A 16,364-nucleotide genomic window follows, 5' to 3' on the forward strand; every position below is an offset into this window, starting at 1 on the left:
CTACATAGGAGTGAAATTGCTGGGTTATATGATCACTCTACATTTATAATTTTCTTTGTTTTTTTTTGGAGACAGAGTCTCACTCTGTTGCCAAGGCTGGAGTGCAGTGGCATGTTCTCGGCTCACTGAAACCTCCACCTCCCAGGTTCAAGCGATTCTCCTGCCTCAGCCTCCTGAGTAGCTGGGATTACAGGCATGCGCCACCACGCCTGACTAATTTTTTGTATTTTTAGTAAAGACAGGGTTTCACCATGTTGTCCAGGCTGGTCTTGAACTCCTGACCTCATGATCCACCCACCTCAGTCTCCCAAAGTGCTGGGATTACAGGCATGAGCTACTGCCCTGGCTGAAACGGGGTTTTACCATGTTGGCCAGGCTGGTCTCAAACTCCTGACCTCAAGTGATCCACCCACCTCAGCCTCCCAAAGTGCTGAGATTAAAGGTATGAGCCACTGCAGCCAGCCTGGATTTATCCTTTTGAGAAAACACCAGAATATTCTAAATAGCTACAACATTTTACATTCCTGCCTGCAGCCTACGAGGATTACACTTGAGGATTACACTTTCTCCATATCCTTGCCAGCTCTGTTACTGTTAATCTTTTGACTACAGTCATCCTAATAGGTATGAAAGTTTTTTGTTTTTGAAGCAGAGTCTCACTCTGTTGCACAGGCTGGAGCTGGAGTACAGTGGCAAAATCTCGACTGACTGCAACCTTTGCTTCCTGGGCTCAATTGATCCTTTGGCCTCTGCATCCTAAGTAGCTGGGACTACGGGTGTGCAGCACCACACCTGGCTAATTTTTGTATTTTTTTATAGAGACTGGGTTTCACCCTGTTGCCCAGGCTGGTCCAGAACTCCTGGACTAAAGTGATCCACCCACCTCAGCTTCCTAAAGTGCTGGAATTACAGGCATGAGCCACTGTGCCCAGCCAGTTTGAAGGTTTTGATTTGCATTTCCCTGATAGTTAATGATATTGAACATATTTTCTTTTTTTTTCTTTTTTTTTTTTGAGACAGAGTCTCTCTCTGTCACCAGGCTAGAGTGCATTGGCGTGATCCTGGCTCACTGCAAGCTCCGCCTCCTGGGTTCAAGCGATTCTCCTGCCTCAGCCTCCCGAGTAGCCGGGATTACAGGCATGTGCCACCACGCCCGGCTAATTTTTGTGTTTTTAGTAGAGATGAGGTTTCACCATCTTGGCCAGGCTGGTCTCGAACTCCTGACCTCGTGATCCACCCGCCTCGGCCTCCCAAAGTGCTGGGATTACAGGCGTGAGCCACTGTGCCCGGCCGATATTGAACATATTTTCATGTACCTATTGGCCATTTGTCCGTCTCCTTTGAGGAAATGTCTTCTTAAGATTGTCTGCCGTTTTTGAAAATTGGGTTATTGCTGATCCATAAGGGTTCTTTGTGTATTCTCATTATCAGTTCATTATCACGTGCGTATTTTGCAAGCATTGTCTCCCATTTCATATGTTGTCTTTTCACTTTCTTGATGATGTCATTTTAAGCACAAAAGTTTTTTATTGTGAATGGCCAGGCACAGTGGCTCCTGCCTGTAATCCCAGCACTTTGGAAGGATGAGGCAGTTGGATCACTTGAGGTCAGGAGCTTGAGACCAGCCTGACCAACATGGTGAAACCCCATCCCTACTAAAAGTACAAAAATTAGCCAGGCGTGGTAGCGGTCGCCTGTAATCCTAGCTACTCTGGAGGCTGAGGCAGAAGAATTGCTTGAACCCAGGAGTCGGAGGTTGTAGTGAGCCGAGATTGCCCGACAGCACTCCACCCTGAGCAACAGAGCAAGAGTCCATCTCAAAAAAAAAAGTTTTTTATTGTGATGAAGTTGAATTTATGTTTTTTTCTTTTTGTCACTTGTGCTTTGCGTATTATAGTAAGAAATCATTGCCTAACCCAAGGTTACAAAGATGTACGTGTAAGTTTTCTTCCAAGAGTTTTGTAGTTTGGATTCTGGTAGGTAGGTAGGTCTGTGATCTGTTTTGAGTACATTTTTTTATATGGCGTTAAGCAGGGGTCCATCTTTATTCTTTTGCATGTGGAAATCCAGCTGTTTCTGCTCTCTTATTTTTTTCAGATAACCTTTTTATTTTGGAATGAGTTTAGATTTGTGGAAATGTTGCAAAGAATATACCGAAAGTTCTTGTATGTATCTTTTGTTTAACAGGTGTACCACCTTCCCTTACAGGGTGATGGTGTTGGCTGGGTGCAGTGGCTCACGCCTGTAATCCCAGCACTTTGTAGGGCTGAGGCAGGGGGATCACTTGAGGTCAGGAGTTCGAAACCAGCCCAGCCAACATGGTGAAACCCCGTTTCTACTGAAAATACAAAAATTAACCTGGCTTGGTGGCAGGTGCCTGTAATTGCAGCTATTCAGCAGGTTGAGGCAGGAGAATCGCTTGAACCTGGGATGCAGAGGTTGCAGTGAGCCGAGATCGCACCGCTGTACTCCAGCCTGGGCGGCAGAGCACGACTCTAAAAAAAAAGAGGATATCCTTCTTTTAACTGTGTGGTTCAATATTGTTCATTATATTCACAGGTGGATCACAGGTTACTTGAAAAAAACAGGCAATCATGTAAAATCATCTAACTAATAGTCATGTAAAATAATCTCTGACAATATTTTTAAAACAATCACGTCCTATCCTCACAGACATTTCTGCCCTCTGACTTCTCCAGGCTGTTCGGCTCTTGAATCCCAGCGATGAAACCAGGAACTCACTTTCCCGGGATGCCGAGTCTCCATTCCTCCATTCCTGATGACTTCAAGAATGTTTTTGACTAGAGAACCGACAACCTTCCCAGAAAGCCCAAGCTCGTGGTGCGTGGAAAAGTGTTCGCCGAGATAGGCATGGCTTCCCGGCCACGTCCCTGTTTTCAAAGATAGTTTCACTTTAGTCTCTGAATTGGAATGCTGTCCGCTGAAGGGGTTTCAGGAGGGTTTATATAAGGGACTGTGATGAAATTGCATTCCCCATAGATAAAAGAAAAATCATTTCTCTCCAGAGATCTGAGCAGAAGGATTGGCTTGTAAGTTTAACACAGCTGTGTTTTTGGACATTCAGTGTTACTTGCTGAGTCTGACAGCCTTTGGGCCCAGCCAGGGTCCTGTTAACAAATTCTTTTCACATCCCAACAGGGTCTGCTTGGCCACTCAGTGCAGCTGTGATTAACCCTAAGGCTTTAAGGAACGGGCCACCTGTAACAGGGACACCAGCCTTCCGGTATAGAAACTAAATTGTTAGCAAGAGCGTTGAGCTAGTTCCTGGTGCAGTGTTTCCACAGAAGACATGTGGAGCAGTTGTGGGAATGTTAAGGGAAATTTTCCTCTGCCTTGACCCCTTTGTTAAATAAAATGACTTTGGGAGCCATTCATTGTACGGTTGCAAGAATGAGAGTGATTTTATGATGTGGTGACATTGGGACCATGTTCTAAAACCTTGGGTTTCTGAGTCTGCTTTTTGAGTAGGTGATTTTGAGGTTGAAAAACCAGGGGCCTGCATCTAGGAAATACAGCATTTTCCAGAAGCTTCTTTGAAAGGGAATCCTGGTTTCGTTGCCAAAATGAAACACCCGGGGTTGGCGCTGAATCCCACAGCTGTGTGATTTGCTCGTTGAGTTTTTTGTTGTCTGCTTTTTTCTGTTTGTTTGTTTATACCAGTAAGAATGAGCCCGAATGTTGGTGGTTTTTGAAATCCTGACTTGGAGGTAAACCTGGAGGAAGGAAAAAAAGTAAATATGCAGGCTTTTAGGACTGAGTAGCCTTGAAAATAAACCTCATTTCTAAAAAGGACCTTTTGCTTATACTTTTTTTTTTTAAGCAAGAAGTCAATTTCCAACCTGAGTCCTTTTGAATTACCCTGCGGGAAAAACCTAGGATTCATTTTGGAGACCGTGAAAAAGAAAAGGGTCAGTGGTAGAGTTTCCTTTTTGGATTTAGCTCAATAAATGATGGTCAATAATTGGGCAAATGGGGCTCGGCGCAGTGGCCCATACCTGTAATCTCAGCACTTGGGAGGCCAAGGCAGGCAGATCACTTGAGGTCAGGAGTTCGAAACTAGCCTGGCCAACATGGTGAAAACCTATCTGTACTTAAAAAAATAGAAAAATTAGCCAGATACAGTGGCGTGCGCCTATAATCCCAGCTACTTGGGAGGCTGAGGCATGAGAATTGCTTGAACCTGGGAGGTGGAGCTGAGATTGCGCCACTGCACTTCAACCTGGGTGACACAGTGAGATTCTGTCTCAAAAAAAAAAAGAATTGAGCAAGTGGAATTTTGACTGGAGCTGCTCCTAAAAGTATTGAAAGAGTCATTGCTAATGGTGGGCTGTTGCTAGACCAGGGTCAAGTCTGCTTTTGCTGCCTCTCAGGTTGTAGAATTCTCCTTGATCACTTCTGTAAATTCATTTTCTTGCTGTATCCCAGCCAAGCATCACGCCATGGTCTGTAAGTAGCAGAGGTCGGAGCTGCTGGGTCTGGCTTTGCTGAGGTCGGTGTCCTTCTCAGAACAGGCATGCCGAGATCTTGGTGAGTCCCTCGCAAGCCAGATGAATGGTGTGAAGAAACCTTCCTGCCCTATTCAGACTGGCGCGGAGGTCTCAATGAGGCGAGGCATTTGTCCATTATGGGGATGAATCGTGCTCTCAGAAGAGAATCCTGTCATTGAGGTTTTGTTTCAATAGTGCTCTTTTTCTCCAGAGAACTGTCATCTCATTGTTAATAACAGCAGCGTGGCTTTTTCAGATGCTAGTTAGTGGCTGCTGTACATTTAAAAAATGGAATCTCATGGTTGTGTCTCTTAAGGAAGCTTTTCAAGAACCTTCACTGGCACCAGACGTTATCAGAGTTTGAAGTTTGGGTACCTAGTGTCTCGTAGCGTTTAAGCACTAATGTTCTGGGTCAGTTAGGCGTGAGTTCAAATCCCATCTCAGCTCATTCTGAGTGGGACCTTGGCTAATTGCTTTCCCCTCTCCAAGCCTCAGCTTCCACATCTCTAAAATGGGCCTGCAAGTTGTGTGTGCCTAAGGTTATTGTAAGTTTCAGTGAACTCGAATGCGGCTGAGTGCCTGAGAGCGCCTGTTGCTGTGGGTATCATCACTATGTGTGTTTTCTGTCTTCTCATCCACTTTTCTTTGTGCAGTCTGCACACGCACCATTAAAGGCTGATGACAGCATTTTTAAAAATTGCACACAGAGGCCAGCGCGGTGGCTTCCAGCACTTTGGGAGGCCGAGGCAGGTGGATCACGAGGTCAGGAGTTTGAGACCAGCCTGGCCAAGATGGTGAAACCCCGTCTCTACTAAAAATGCAAAAATTAGCTGGGTATGCTGGCATGCCCCTGTAATCCCAGCTACTCAGGAGGCTGAGGCGAGAATTGCTTAAAAGCCTGGGAGGTGGAGGTTGCAGTGAGCTGAGATCATGCCACTGCACTCCAGCCTGGGTGACAGAGCAAGATCCTCTGTCTCAAAAAAATATATATATTACAAACAGGGTGGGTGCGGTGGGTGACTCACACCCTGTAATCCTAGCATTTTGGGAGGCCGAAGTGGGCATTTCACCTGAGGTCAGGAGTTCGAGACTAACCTGGCCAACATGACAAAACCCTGTCTCTACTAAAAAATACAAAAATTAGCCAGGCATGGTGGCGCGCGCCTGTAATCCAGCTACTCAAAAGGCTGAGGCAGGAGAATCACTTGAATCTGGGAGGCAGAGGTTGCAGTAAGCCGAGATCACACCACTGCACTCCAGCCTAGGCGACAAGAGCGAAACTCCATCTCAAAAAAAAAAAATGCAAATAATGTCCAACCTGGTACACCTTTTCCTCTCTTCACCATCCTCATGCAGCATTTTCCGTATTCCTGTATGTACGTTTTGAGAGTGGATAAGGAAGGATGAGTTCTGCTGTTTTCACTTCAGCATTATTTTCTTTACACTTGCCGTGTTGCTGGGAGGTGTTAATAGTTCTCGTTTTTACTTATGGTGCAGTGTCAGTAAATCAGTCCTTAGCCACCTTCTTGCTGGACTTGGTTTATATTTTGTCCACTGTGATCAAGGCTGCCCCTGACACCAGTGTTGTGATCTTCATTGGCTTCTATTAGGACATTAGCTTCCTTGGGGCAGATAACCCTGGAGGGGTCCATAATATCCTTAAATACCATTGGAGTGGCTTTAAGTGGCTTTTGTTTGTTTTACTTTGTTTGAAAAACTTTTTTAGGCCTGATAGGGTGGCTTATGCATGTAATCCCAGCACTTTGGGAGGCTGAGGTGGGTGGATCACGAGGTCAGGAGTTCGATGAACCCCCTTCCCTACTAAAAATACAAAAATTAGCCGGGTGTGGTGGCACGTGCCTGTAATCCCAGCTACTCAGGAGGCCAAGGCAGGAGAATCTCTTGAACTTTGGAGGTGGAGGTTGCAGTGAGCCACGATTGCACCACTGTACTCCAGCCTGGGTGATAGAGCGAGACTCCGTCTCAAAAAAAAAAAAGACAGGGTCTCACTCTGTTGCCAAGGCTGGAGTGTAGTGGCGTGATGAGAGCTCACTGCAGCCGCGATCTTCCCACCTCAGTCTCCCAAGTAGCTGGGACCACAGGCACGTACCACAGGCTAATTTTTTTTTTTTTTTTTTGTAGAGACAGGGTCTCCCTTTGTTGCTTAAACTGCTCTCAAACTCGTGGACTCAACACACCTCCCACCTCGGCCTCCAAAATTTCTGGGATTACAGGCATGAACCACAATATCATTCTTTTTTAAAATTTTTATTTATTTATTTTTTTGAGACAATCTTATTCTCGCCCAGGCTGGAGTGCAGTGGAGTGATCTCGGCTCAATGCAACATTCACCTCCTAGGTTCAAGCAATTCTCATGCCTCAGCCTCCTGAGTAGCCAGGATTACAGGTGCCTGCCCAGCTAATTTTTGTATTTTTAGTGGAGATGGGGTTTCACCATGTTGGCCAGGCGGGTCTCGAACCTCTGCCCTCAAGTGACCCACCCGCCTCAGCCTCCCAAAGTGCTGGGATTACAGGTGTGAGCCACCACACTCAATCACAATATGATTCTTAATAACTGCAAATATGCCATTGTAAAGACATACCATGATTAATTTAACCAGTCTCCAGTTGATGGCCACCTGGTTTGTGTTCAGATTTTGTGTATTAGAAAACAGGACTACAGGCTGGGAGTCACTGCCGAAGTGATAAGCTGTGGGTGGTGAGTGCAGAGAAGGCCACAGTGTACAGCACCTACCCTGGGAGTGTTCACTTGGGGTTCATGTTGGAACCCATTTTGCTTCCTCCACCATTGCACGTTGAAGGAGAACGTATTTTTGCATGGGCTTCCTCGTTGCCCTTCCTCATTGCCCTTCATGTATATCTGCTCTAGGGCAGGAGTCAGCAAACTACAGCCCAGAGGGCACGTCTGGCCCACGGCTTGTTTTTGTAAATAAAGTTTTATTGGGGCCAGGCACAGTGGCTCACAACTGTAATCCCTGCACTTTGGGAAGCCGAGCCAGGCAGATCCCTTGAGGTCAGGAGTTCAAGATTAGCCTGACCGCTGTGGTAAAAATCCTTTCTCTACTAAAAATACAAAAACTAGCCGGGTGTGGTAGTGCACACTTGTAGTCCAAGCTACTCACGAGGCTGAGGCAGGAGAATTGTTTGAACCTGGGAGGTAGAGGTTGCAGTGAGCTGAGATTTTTCCGCTGCACTCCAGCCTGGGCGACAGAGCTAGACTGTCTCCAAAAAAAAAAGTTGTGTTAGACCGGGCGCAGTGGCTTACGCCTGCAATTGCAGCACTTTGGGAGGCCAAGCTGGGTGGATCACCTGAGGTTGGAAGTTCGAGACCAGCCTGACCAACATGGAGAAACCCTGTCTCTACTAAAAATGCAAAATTAGCCAAGTGTGGTGGCACATGCCTGTAATCCCAGCTACTTGGGAGGCTGAGGCAGGAGAATCGCTTGACCCTGGGAAGTGGAGGTTGCGGTGAGCTGAGATCGTGCCATTGTACTGTAGCCTGGGCCACAAGAGTGAAACTCCATCTCAAAAAAAAAAAAAACAAGTTGTATTGGAATCTGGCCACACCCCTTTGTGTGTGTATTACCTACAATTGCTTTAGCAACCTCCATACTACAACTGCAAAGTGGAGTAGTGGCACAGAAACCCTATGGCCTGCAGAATGGAAAATGTCACCTATTTGGCACCTTACCAGAAAAATTTGCCAACTGCTGAGCTAGGGTGTGATGGAGAATCCCAAGGTGTCCCTTCCTTCCCAAAGCCACCTGGGGAATCATCTGTGCCCTTGTGGCCTGCATTTTAACAAAGATATACACAAACACGTTTTTTAAATTTGCTGGAAATCTTCCCTCCCATTTTCAAGTGTGGTGGTTAATCAGTCGAAAGAAAACCCAATTTTCTTTTTGTCTGTCTGTCTGTCTGTCTTTCTGTCTTTCTTTGTTTTTTTTTTTGAGACTGTCACCCAGGCTAGAGTGCAGGGGCGCAATCTCAGCTCACTGCAGCCTCCACCTCCCGGGTTCAAGCAATTTTCTTGCCTCAGCCTCCCAAGTAGCTGGGATTACAGGCACCCACCACCACACCTGGATAATGTTGGTATTTTTAGTAGAGATGGGTTTCTCCATGTTGGCCAGGCTGGTCTCGAACTCCTGACCTCAGGTGATCCGCCCACCTCAGCCTCCCAAAGTTCTGGGATTACAGGCATGAGCTGCTGTGACTGGCCTCTTTCTCTTGATAGTTAGAGGAAAGACCCATCTGAGACTCCTCAGAACAGCAGCAGTGCAATTGGATAATGAGATCTGCTCTCCTCTGAAGTGGTTAGATTTGAAACGCCAGCAAAGCTGTCACTAGCAAGGCATTTTCTTTTCATTTCAACCATTTCATTATCTCCTTCTTTACCAAATTTGCGTTTATGAAATATTTGACAAGCCTCCTGATGTTTACCTGTGTTGATGAAAGACAGATGCTGTTTGTGTAAAAGGAAAAGGCATGCTATAAAAAGAAAAAGAAGGATAAGAAGGGCGAGGCAGGGAGGCTCATGCCTGTAATCCCAGAAGTTCGAGACCAGCCTGGCCAACATGGTGAAACTCCATCTCTACTAAACATACAAAAATTAGCCAGGCGTGGTGGCATGCACCTGTAATCCCAGCTACTTGGAAGGCTGAGACAGGAGAATTCCTTGAACCTGGGAGGCGGAGGTTGCAGTGAGTGGAGATCATGCTGCTGCTGCTAAAAAGCACAAAAATTAGCTGGGCGTGGTTATGGGTGCCTGTAATCCCAGATACTCAGGAGGCTGAGGCAGGAGAATCGCTTGAACCCGGGAGGCGGAGGTTGCATTGAACCGAGATCGCACCATTGCACTCCAGCCTGGGCAACAAGAGCGAAACTCTGTCTCAAAAAAAAAAAAAAAAAAATGCCTGAGACTGGGTAATTTTTTGTTTTTGTTTTTTTGAGACAGAGTCTCACTCTGTCGCCCAGGCTGGAGTGCAGTGGCATGATCTCGACTCACTGCAACCTCCGCCTCCCGGGTTCACACCATTCTCCTGCCTCAGCCTCCCAAGTAGCTGGGACTACAGGCGCCTGCCACCACGCCCAGCTAATTTTTTTTTTTTTATTTTCAGTAGAGACGGGTTTTCACCGTGTTAGCCAGGATGGTCTCAATCTCCTGACCTCGTGATCCGCTCGCCTCGGCCTCCCAAAGTGCTGGGATTACAGGCGTGAGCCACCGCGCCTAGCCTAGCCGAGACTGGGTAATTTATAAACAAAAGAGGTTTAATTGACTCACAGTTATGCACGGTTGGGGAGACCCCCAGGAAACTTAAATCATGGCAGATGAGAAAACACGTGTCCTTCTGCTCATAGCGGCAGGAAGGAGAAGAATGAGCTGAGTGAAGTGGTTGCCCCTTATAAAAACATCAGATCTCGTGAGAGCTTACTATCACTAGAAGAGCATGGGGGAAGCACCCCATGATTCAGTTACCTCTCTCCAGGTCTCTGCCACCACACATGGGAATTATGGGAACTACAACTCAAGATGAGATTTGGGTGGGGATACAGGCAAACTGTGTCAGCTGTCGTGCTCATTAGTTTGTGTATCATCTGTGGCTCCTTTAGCACTACAAGGGCAGGATTGAGTCCTTGCAGCAGAGACCATTCAGCCTGCAAAGCTGAACCTATTTACTCTCCGACCCTTTTTGGAAAAGTTTACTGATCTCTGGACTGGACGGTTTTTAAAAAATGACATCTTATGGCCGGGCGTGGTGGCTCACGCCTGTAATGCCAGCCCTTTGGGAGGCCGAGGCAGGCGGAACATGAGGTCAGGAGATTGAGACCATCCTGGCTAACATGGTGGAACCCCGTCTCTACTAAAAATACAAAAACTTAGCCGGGCGTGGTGGTGGGCGCCTGTAATCCCAGCTACTCGGGAGGCTGAGGCAGGAGAATGGCGCAAATTTGAGAGGGCGAGCAGAGCTTGCAGTGAGCCGAGATCGCGCCACTGCACTCCAGCCTGGGCAACAGAGCAAGACCCCACCTCAAAAAAAAAAAAAATGACATCTTACTAGTGGATCCTGTTCATTGGTGTCTACATTACTATCTTGGCAGCTGGTGGTAAACCTAGGCAAAAGAGTATGGACCGTGCTGAGGGAATTGTGGACATTTTAGGGGAAATGAAGCTTTACATCTAATTAGAGTGCATTGTGTGCATGAGAAAAAAGGTGAAAGGGTGGTTGTAGCAGAAAGCAAGTTGGAGGTGTGGCTGTGACCTGGGCTGTCTGTCTTGGCCCTTCTGCACCTCTACATCCTCATCTGTGACATGGGTACAGTGAAGGAGAGAGCCTCGACATGGGCCTATAACCTGCCTGATGCTGGGCAGGCACTCAGTAATCGTCTCTGTTTTTATTAATATTGTTGCTTTCTCAACTGGGTTTGCAAGGCTTCGGTGAGATGGTATATTAGTCAGCTAGAGCTGTGTATTAGGCCATCTTGCATTGCTGTAAAGAAATGGGTAATTTATAAGAAAAGAGGTTAACAGCCAGGCGCGGTGGCTCACGCCTGTAATCCCAACCACTTTGGGAGGCTCAGGTGGGCGGATCACCTGAGGTCAGGAGTTCAAGACCAGCCTGGCCAACGTGGTGAAACCTGTCTCTACTAAAAAAAAAAATACAAAAATTAGCTAGGCATGGTGGCGGGCACCTGTAAATCCAGCTACTCAGGAGTCTGAGGCAGAAGAATCACCTGAACCTGGGAGGCGGAGGTTGCAGTGAGCCGAGATCATGCCATTGCACTCCAGCCTGTGCAACAAGAGTGAAACTCCATCTCGAAAAAAAAAAAAAAGAAAGAAAGAAAAGAAAAGAGGTTTAATGGCCTCACAGTTCTTTTGAGACAGAATCTTGCTCTGTCACCCAGGCTGGAGTGCAGTGGCGCGATCTCAACTCACTGCAACCTCTGCCTTCCTGGTTTAAGTGATTCTTCTTGCCTCAGCCTCCTGAGTAGCTGGGGTTACAGGTGCACACCACCACACCTGGCTAATTTTTGTATTTCTTTTTAGTAGAGGTGGGGTTTCACCATGTTGGCCAGGTTGGTCTTGAACTCCTGACCTCAAGTGATCCACCTGCCTCTGCCTCCCAAAGTGCTAGGATTACAGGCGTGAGCCACCGCAACCAGCCTCCTTTTTCTTATAAGGATGCTAGTCCTGTCGGCTTATCGCCTGACCCTCATGACCTCATTTAACCTTAATTACCTCCAAAAGGACCTGTGTCCAGTTACAGTCCCCCTTGGAGGTCAGAGCTTCAGCATATGAATTTAGGCGTGGGTAGGTGACACAATTCAGTCCATAACAGATGGTCAAAGTCTGACCCATAGTATTCAACAGCTGCTGTTACTCGCCTTGGCTAATAGTATGCCTTGAGGCATTAAAGAACAAACACACAAAGCTGGTGTGGTGTAGGAGGCACCCTGAGAAGTTCTGTGATGCGTTTTATCTCCTGGTGCTACAGAGGAAGGCATTTGTGTGTAAGTCAATGGTGGCCTCAACCATGGGTGGGTCTCAGATTTTAACATTCCCCTAAATCCCCTGGGGGTGTCTTTGTGGAATTGAGATGCTGCCTAACAGGCTGGGGAGGTGCAGGCTAAGGGCCTACATTTCCTTCCTTCCCTCCTTCCCTCCTTCCCTCCCTTCCTTCCTTCCTTCCTTCCTTCCTTCCTTCCTTCCTTCCTTCCTTCCTTCCTCCCTCCCTCCCTCCCTCCCTCCCTCGTCTCACTTTGTCACCCAGGTGAGGTGATCATGGCTCACTGTAACCTCGACCTCCCCCAGGCTCAAGCAATCCTCCCACCTCAGCATCCTGGGACAACAGGCGCATAACACCACAGCCAGCTAATGTATTTTTTTGTAGAGATGAGGTTTCACTGTGTTGCCCAGGCTGGTCTTGAGCTTCTGGGCTCAAGTGATCCTCTTGCCTTGGCCTCCCAAAGTGCTGGGGTTTATAGGTGTGAGCCACTACACCTGGTCAAGGACCTATGTTCCTAAGGAGCTCCCTGGTGATGCTAATACTGCTGGTCCATAGCCCACACTTTTGAGTCATAAGGGCCTGTGCTCAGCAGCACAGTAGCCAGGAACCATGTGTGACTGTTTCAGTCTCCGTTTTAGTTAAAGAAAACTAGAAAATCCAGTGCCTCAGTGACTGTAATTGCATTGCATCAAGGAACGTTCTAATTGGGCAGTGCTACATCTTAAAAGACCGAATGATCCACTTTTTCTTTACTTTTACATTTTCTTTCTTTATATTTTTAGAGACAGGGTCTTGCTCTGTAGCCCAAGCTGGAGTGCAGTGGCACTGTCTTAGCTCACTGCAGCCTAAACCTCCTGAGCTCAAGCTATCCTCCCACGTTAGCCTCCAGAGTAGCTGGGTCTACAGTCACATGCCACCACCCCGAGCTAATTTTTTTTTTTTTTTTTTTTTTTTTTTTTTTTAGAGATGGGGTCTCACTATGTTGCCCAAGCTGGTCTTGAACTCCTGGGCTCAAGCAGTCCTGCCACCTCAGCCTCCCGAAGTGCCAGGATTACAGGCATGGGCCACTGTGCCTGGCCAGCTTTTTCTTTAAAGCCATGTTAGTTTCCTCTTGCCACTGTAAAAAATAACCACAAACTTCATGGTGTCAGACAAAACAAATATAGCCTGGCCAACATGGTGAGACCCTGTCTCTACTAAAACAAAAACTTAGCTGGGTGTGGTGGCGCATGCCTGTAATTCCAGCTACATGGGAAGCTGAGGCAGGAGAATCGCTTGAACCCAGGAGGCAGAGGTTGCAGTGAGTCGAGATCATACCATTGCACTCCAGCCTGGGTGACAGAGCGAGACTCTGTCTCAAAAACAAAATTCCACCAATTTATTCTTTACAATTCTGGAAGTCAGAAGTACAGAATGGGTCTCTGTAGGCTAGCATCAGTGTGTCCACATAGCTGGTTCCTTCTGGAGGCTCTCGGGAAGAAACTTTCCTTGCCTTCTCCAGCTTCTAGAAGCTGCCCGCATCCTTGGTTCACAGCCTCTTCCTCCACTTCCAGGCAACCAATAGCCTGTCGAGTCTTTCTCATGACACCCTGTCTCTTAATTCTGACTCCTCTACCTCTTTCTTCCCCATTTAAGGACCCTTGTGACTCCACTGGAGCCACCGGGAGAATCCAGCAGTCAGTTGATGAGTTATGTTAATTTCACCTGCACCCTTAGTTATCCCTTGCCATGACATATTTACAGGTTCTGGGGATTAGGATGGGGACATTTAGGGGAGCGGGGGCAAGTACTCTGCTAACACAGGGTCAAATTGTAAAAAAAAATATATATATATATATGTATATATATATGTGTGTGTATATATATATTTTTTTTTTTGAGATAGGGTCTTGCTGGATTGCAGTGGTACAATCTTGGCCCATTGCAACCTCTGCCTCCTAGGTTTAAGCAATTCTCCTGCCTCAGCCTCCCCAGTAGTTGGGATTACAGGCTGTTGCCACTACGCCCAGCTAATTTTTTTGTCGTTCTCCTAGAGATGGGTTTTCACCGTAGTGGCCAGGCTGGTCTCAAACTCCTGACCTCAAGTGATCCGCCCACCTCAGCCTCCCTACAGTGCTAGGATTACGGGCGTGAGCCACTGCACCCAGCTACTCTCTTGATGTTGCCTTCTATGTTGGGGTACAACTCTGCACCTTTGTTTCTGGGAAGTTCCATTGGCTAGGGTGAGTTGTTTGTTGTTTCTGTCAGGTCCACCCCCCTACTTGGCTTTGGACATCAGCACCTTGGTCCTTCTCTCCTATCTGCTCTTTGGGGAAATGGCTTATACTTGATTTGATTCAGAGTCTGGGAACCCTGAGCTCTGGGCTGGACTTTTTTTTTTTTTTTTCTTTTTGAGATGGGGTCTCACTCTGTCACCCAGGCTGGAGTGTCATACCGTCTTGTCAGCTCACTACAGCCTCCGCCTCCCAGGTTCGAGTGATTCTCCTGCCTCAGCCTCCTGAGTAGCTGGGATTATAGGCATGCACCACCGTGCCTAATTTTTTTTTTTTTTTTTTTTAGTAGGGATGAGGTTTCGCCATGTTGACCAGGCTGGTCTCGAACTCCTGGCCTCAAGTGATCCACCTGCCTCAGCCTCCCAAAGTGCTAGGATTACAGGCATGAACCACCATGCCCGGCCACGGGCCAGACTCTTTAGCCAGCCCCAAATCCAGCCACATGACTTTGCCTGGGTTACTCCTTTGAGGCACAAAGACCATGTCACTTGGTTGCATGCTTGGGTGCCCAGTGGGACAGGTATGAGAAGACCCACTCAAGAATGGTGAGAAAGAAGGCTGGCTAGGAACCCAGGTGGGGCAGGTCGTCTGCACTTTGTGGCTATTATGAGCAATGCTGCTATGGACATTTACCTGTACATTTCTTTCTGTGAGTGTATGTTTTCAGTTTTCATGCCCATTTTTTTAAATTTTTTTTTTTTTTTTTTTTTTTTTTTTGCCAATCTCACTGTGTTGCCCAGGCTGGAGTGCAGTGGCGTGATCTCGACTTACTGCAACCTCTACCTCCCGGATTCAAGAGGTTCTCCTACCTCAGCCTCCCAAATAGCTGAGACTACAGGTGCCCCCCACCATACCTCCCTAATTTTTTGTATTTTTAGTACAGACAGGGTTTTGCCATGTTGGCTACGCTGGTCTCAAACTCCTGAGCTCAAGTGATGTGCCCATCTTAGCCTTTCAAAGTGCTGGGATTACAGGCGTGAGCCACTAATGCAGCCATGTTTTCAGTTTCTTGGGGGAGATTCCTAGGAGTAGAATTGCTGGGCTGTGTGGTAACTTCCAGGCCTCCTTAAAGCTTTAGCCCAGACTGGGTAGAATGTGGTGTCCACTGCATTCTCTTAGCCACAGTGAGTTGCAGGTTCACCCCAGAGTCAGCGGCAGGCGGGAATTGGGGATGACACGAGGACCTGAGTGTCCAAGGGGGCTTCATGGAGTCCTCATGTGAAGTCCCCAGCATGGACCCTGACACATCGTAGGTCCTCAACAAATGTCACTCCCCATTGTCACTCTGTTTAGTACTAAGAATAATGATAAAACTGGGACAGTAAGGAAAACACAAACTGTTGGGACTTAGATCTGAATCTATTAGTCTGTCTAATAGAAAAGCCACCGTCAGGATTTTGGAGATTACAAGCTCACTTTAGATTAGCCATACTGGAGTCAGCCCTGGAGGCTCCCAGAGATCAGAACAATCCCAGCACTTGACAGGATGGCTGGGAAACAACACGTGAATGCCGGAAAATGCGGAACTAATCTAGGAAAAAAGTGTAAAAAGAAAATAAACATCATCTGTCATTCTATCTATCAGAATTGCTGTCAATATTTTGGTTCCTTTCCAGTAGTTTTTCTATGCACTCTGTGCATAAGTATGTATATTTTAATAAAAGTATAATTAAGATCACAATGTATATAGTTTATATGCTGCATTTTATTATTTATTGGGAGCGTTTCTCCATCAATAGTGGGTTTATTTTTGTTGTAAGAGACGAGATCTTGCTCTGTCACCCAGGCCAGAGTGTAGTGGCGCAGTTGTAGCTCACTGCAGCCTCAAACTCCTGGGTTCAACCATCTCAGCCTCCCACTAGTTAGGACTGCAGGCGTGAGCCACTGTGCCCAACCCAATACAGGTTTTCTTAGTGACAACATCACACACACATGCACACACATGTGCACACGATTTACTTTGGAAGTTTATAGTAGTGTACAGCTTGGTGAATTTTTTTTTTTTTTTGAGACAGAGTCTCTGTTGTCCAGGCTGGAGTGTAATGGTGCCATCTCAG

The 16,364-nt window shown here is 47.0% G+C and overlaps 1 protein-coding gene across 3 annotated transcripts in view; it reads left to right on the top strand.

The window, feature by feature from the left end:
• Window positions 1-16,364, top strand: part of SMIM7 (small integral membrane protein 7) — a 30,110-nt gene that overhangs the window by 11,244 nt on the left and 2,502 nt on the right. The window contains exons 5-6 of one of the 3 annotated variants that reach the window (XR_005238444.2): window positions 2,700-2,841; window positions 3,160-3,395. Coding sequence is in view for 1 of the 3 variants with exons in the window: in XM_007995659.3 (XP_007993850.1) it covers window positions 2,700-2,715 (16 nt within the window). In the remaining 2 variants the exon portion in view is untranslated. Of the gene's footprint in view, window positions 1-2,699; window positions 3,396-16,364 lie in introns of those variants that run through there. The other 2 variants (XR_005238445.2, XM_007995659.3) reach the window with 2 other exon arrangements.

This window comes from Chlorocebus sabaeus, chromosome 6, assembly GCF_047675955.1.
Source record: "Chlorocebus sabaeus isolate Y175 chromosome 6, mChlSab1.0.hap1, whole genome shotgun sequence".
NCBI classification, from domain to species: Eukaryota; Metazoa; Chordata; class Mammalia; order Primates; family Cercopithecidae; genus Chlorocebus; species Chlorocebus sabaeus.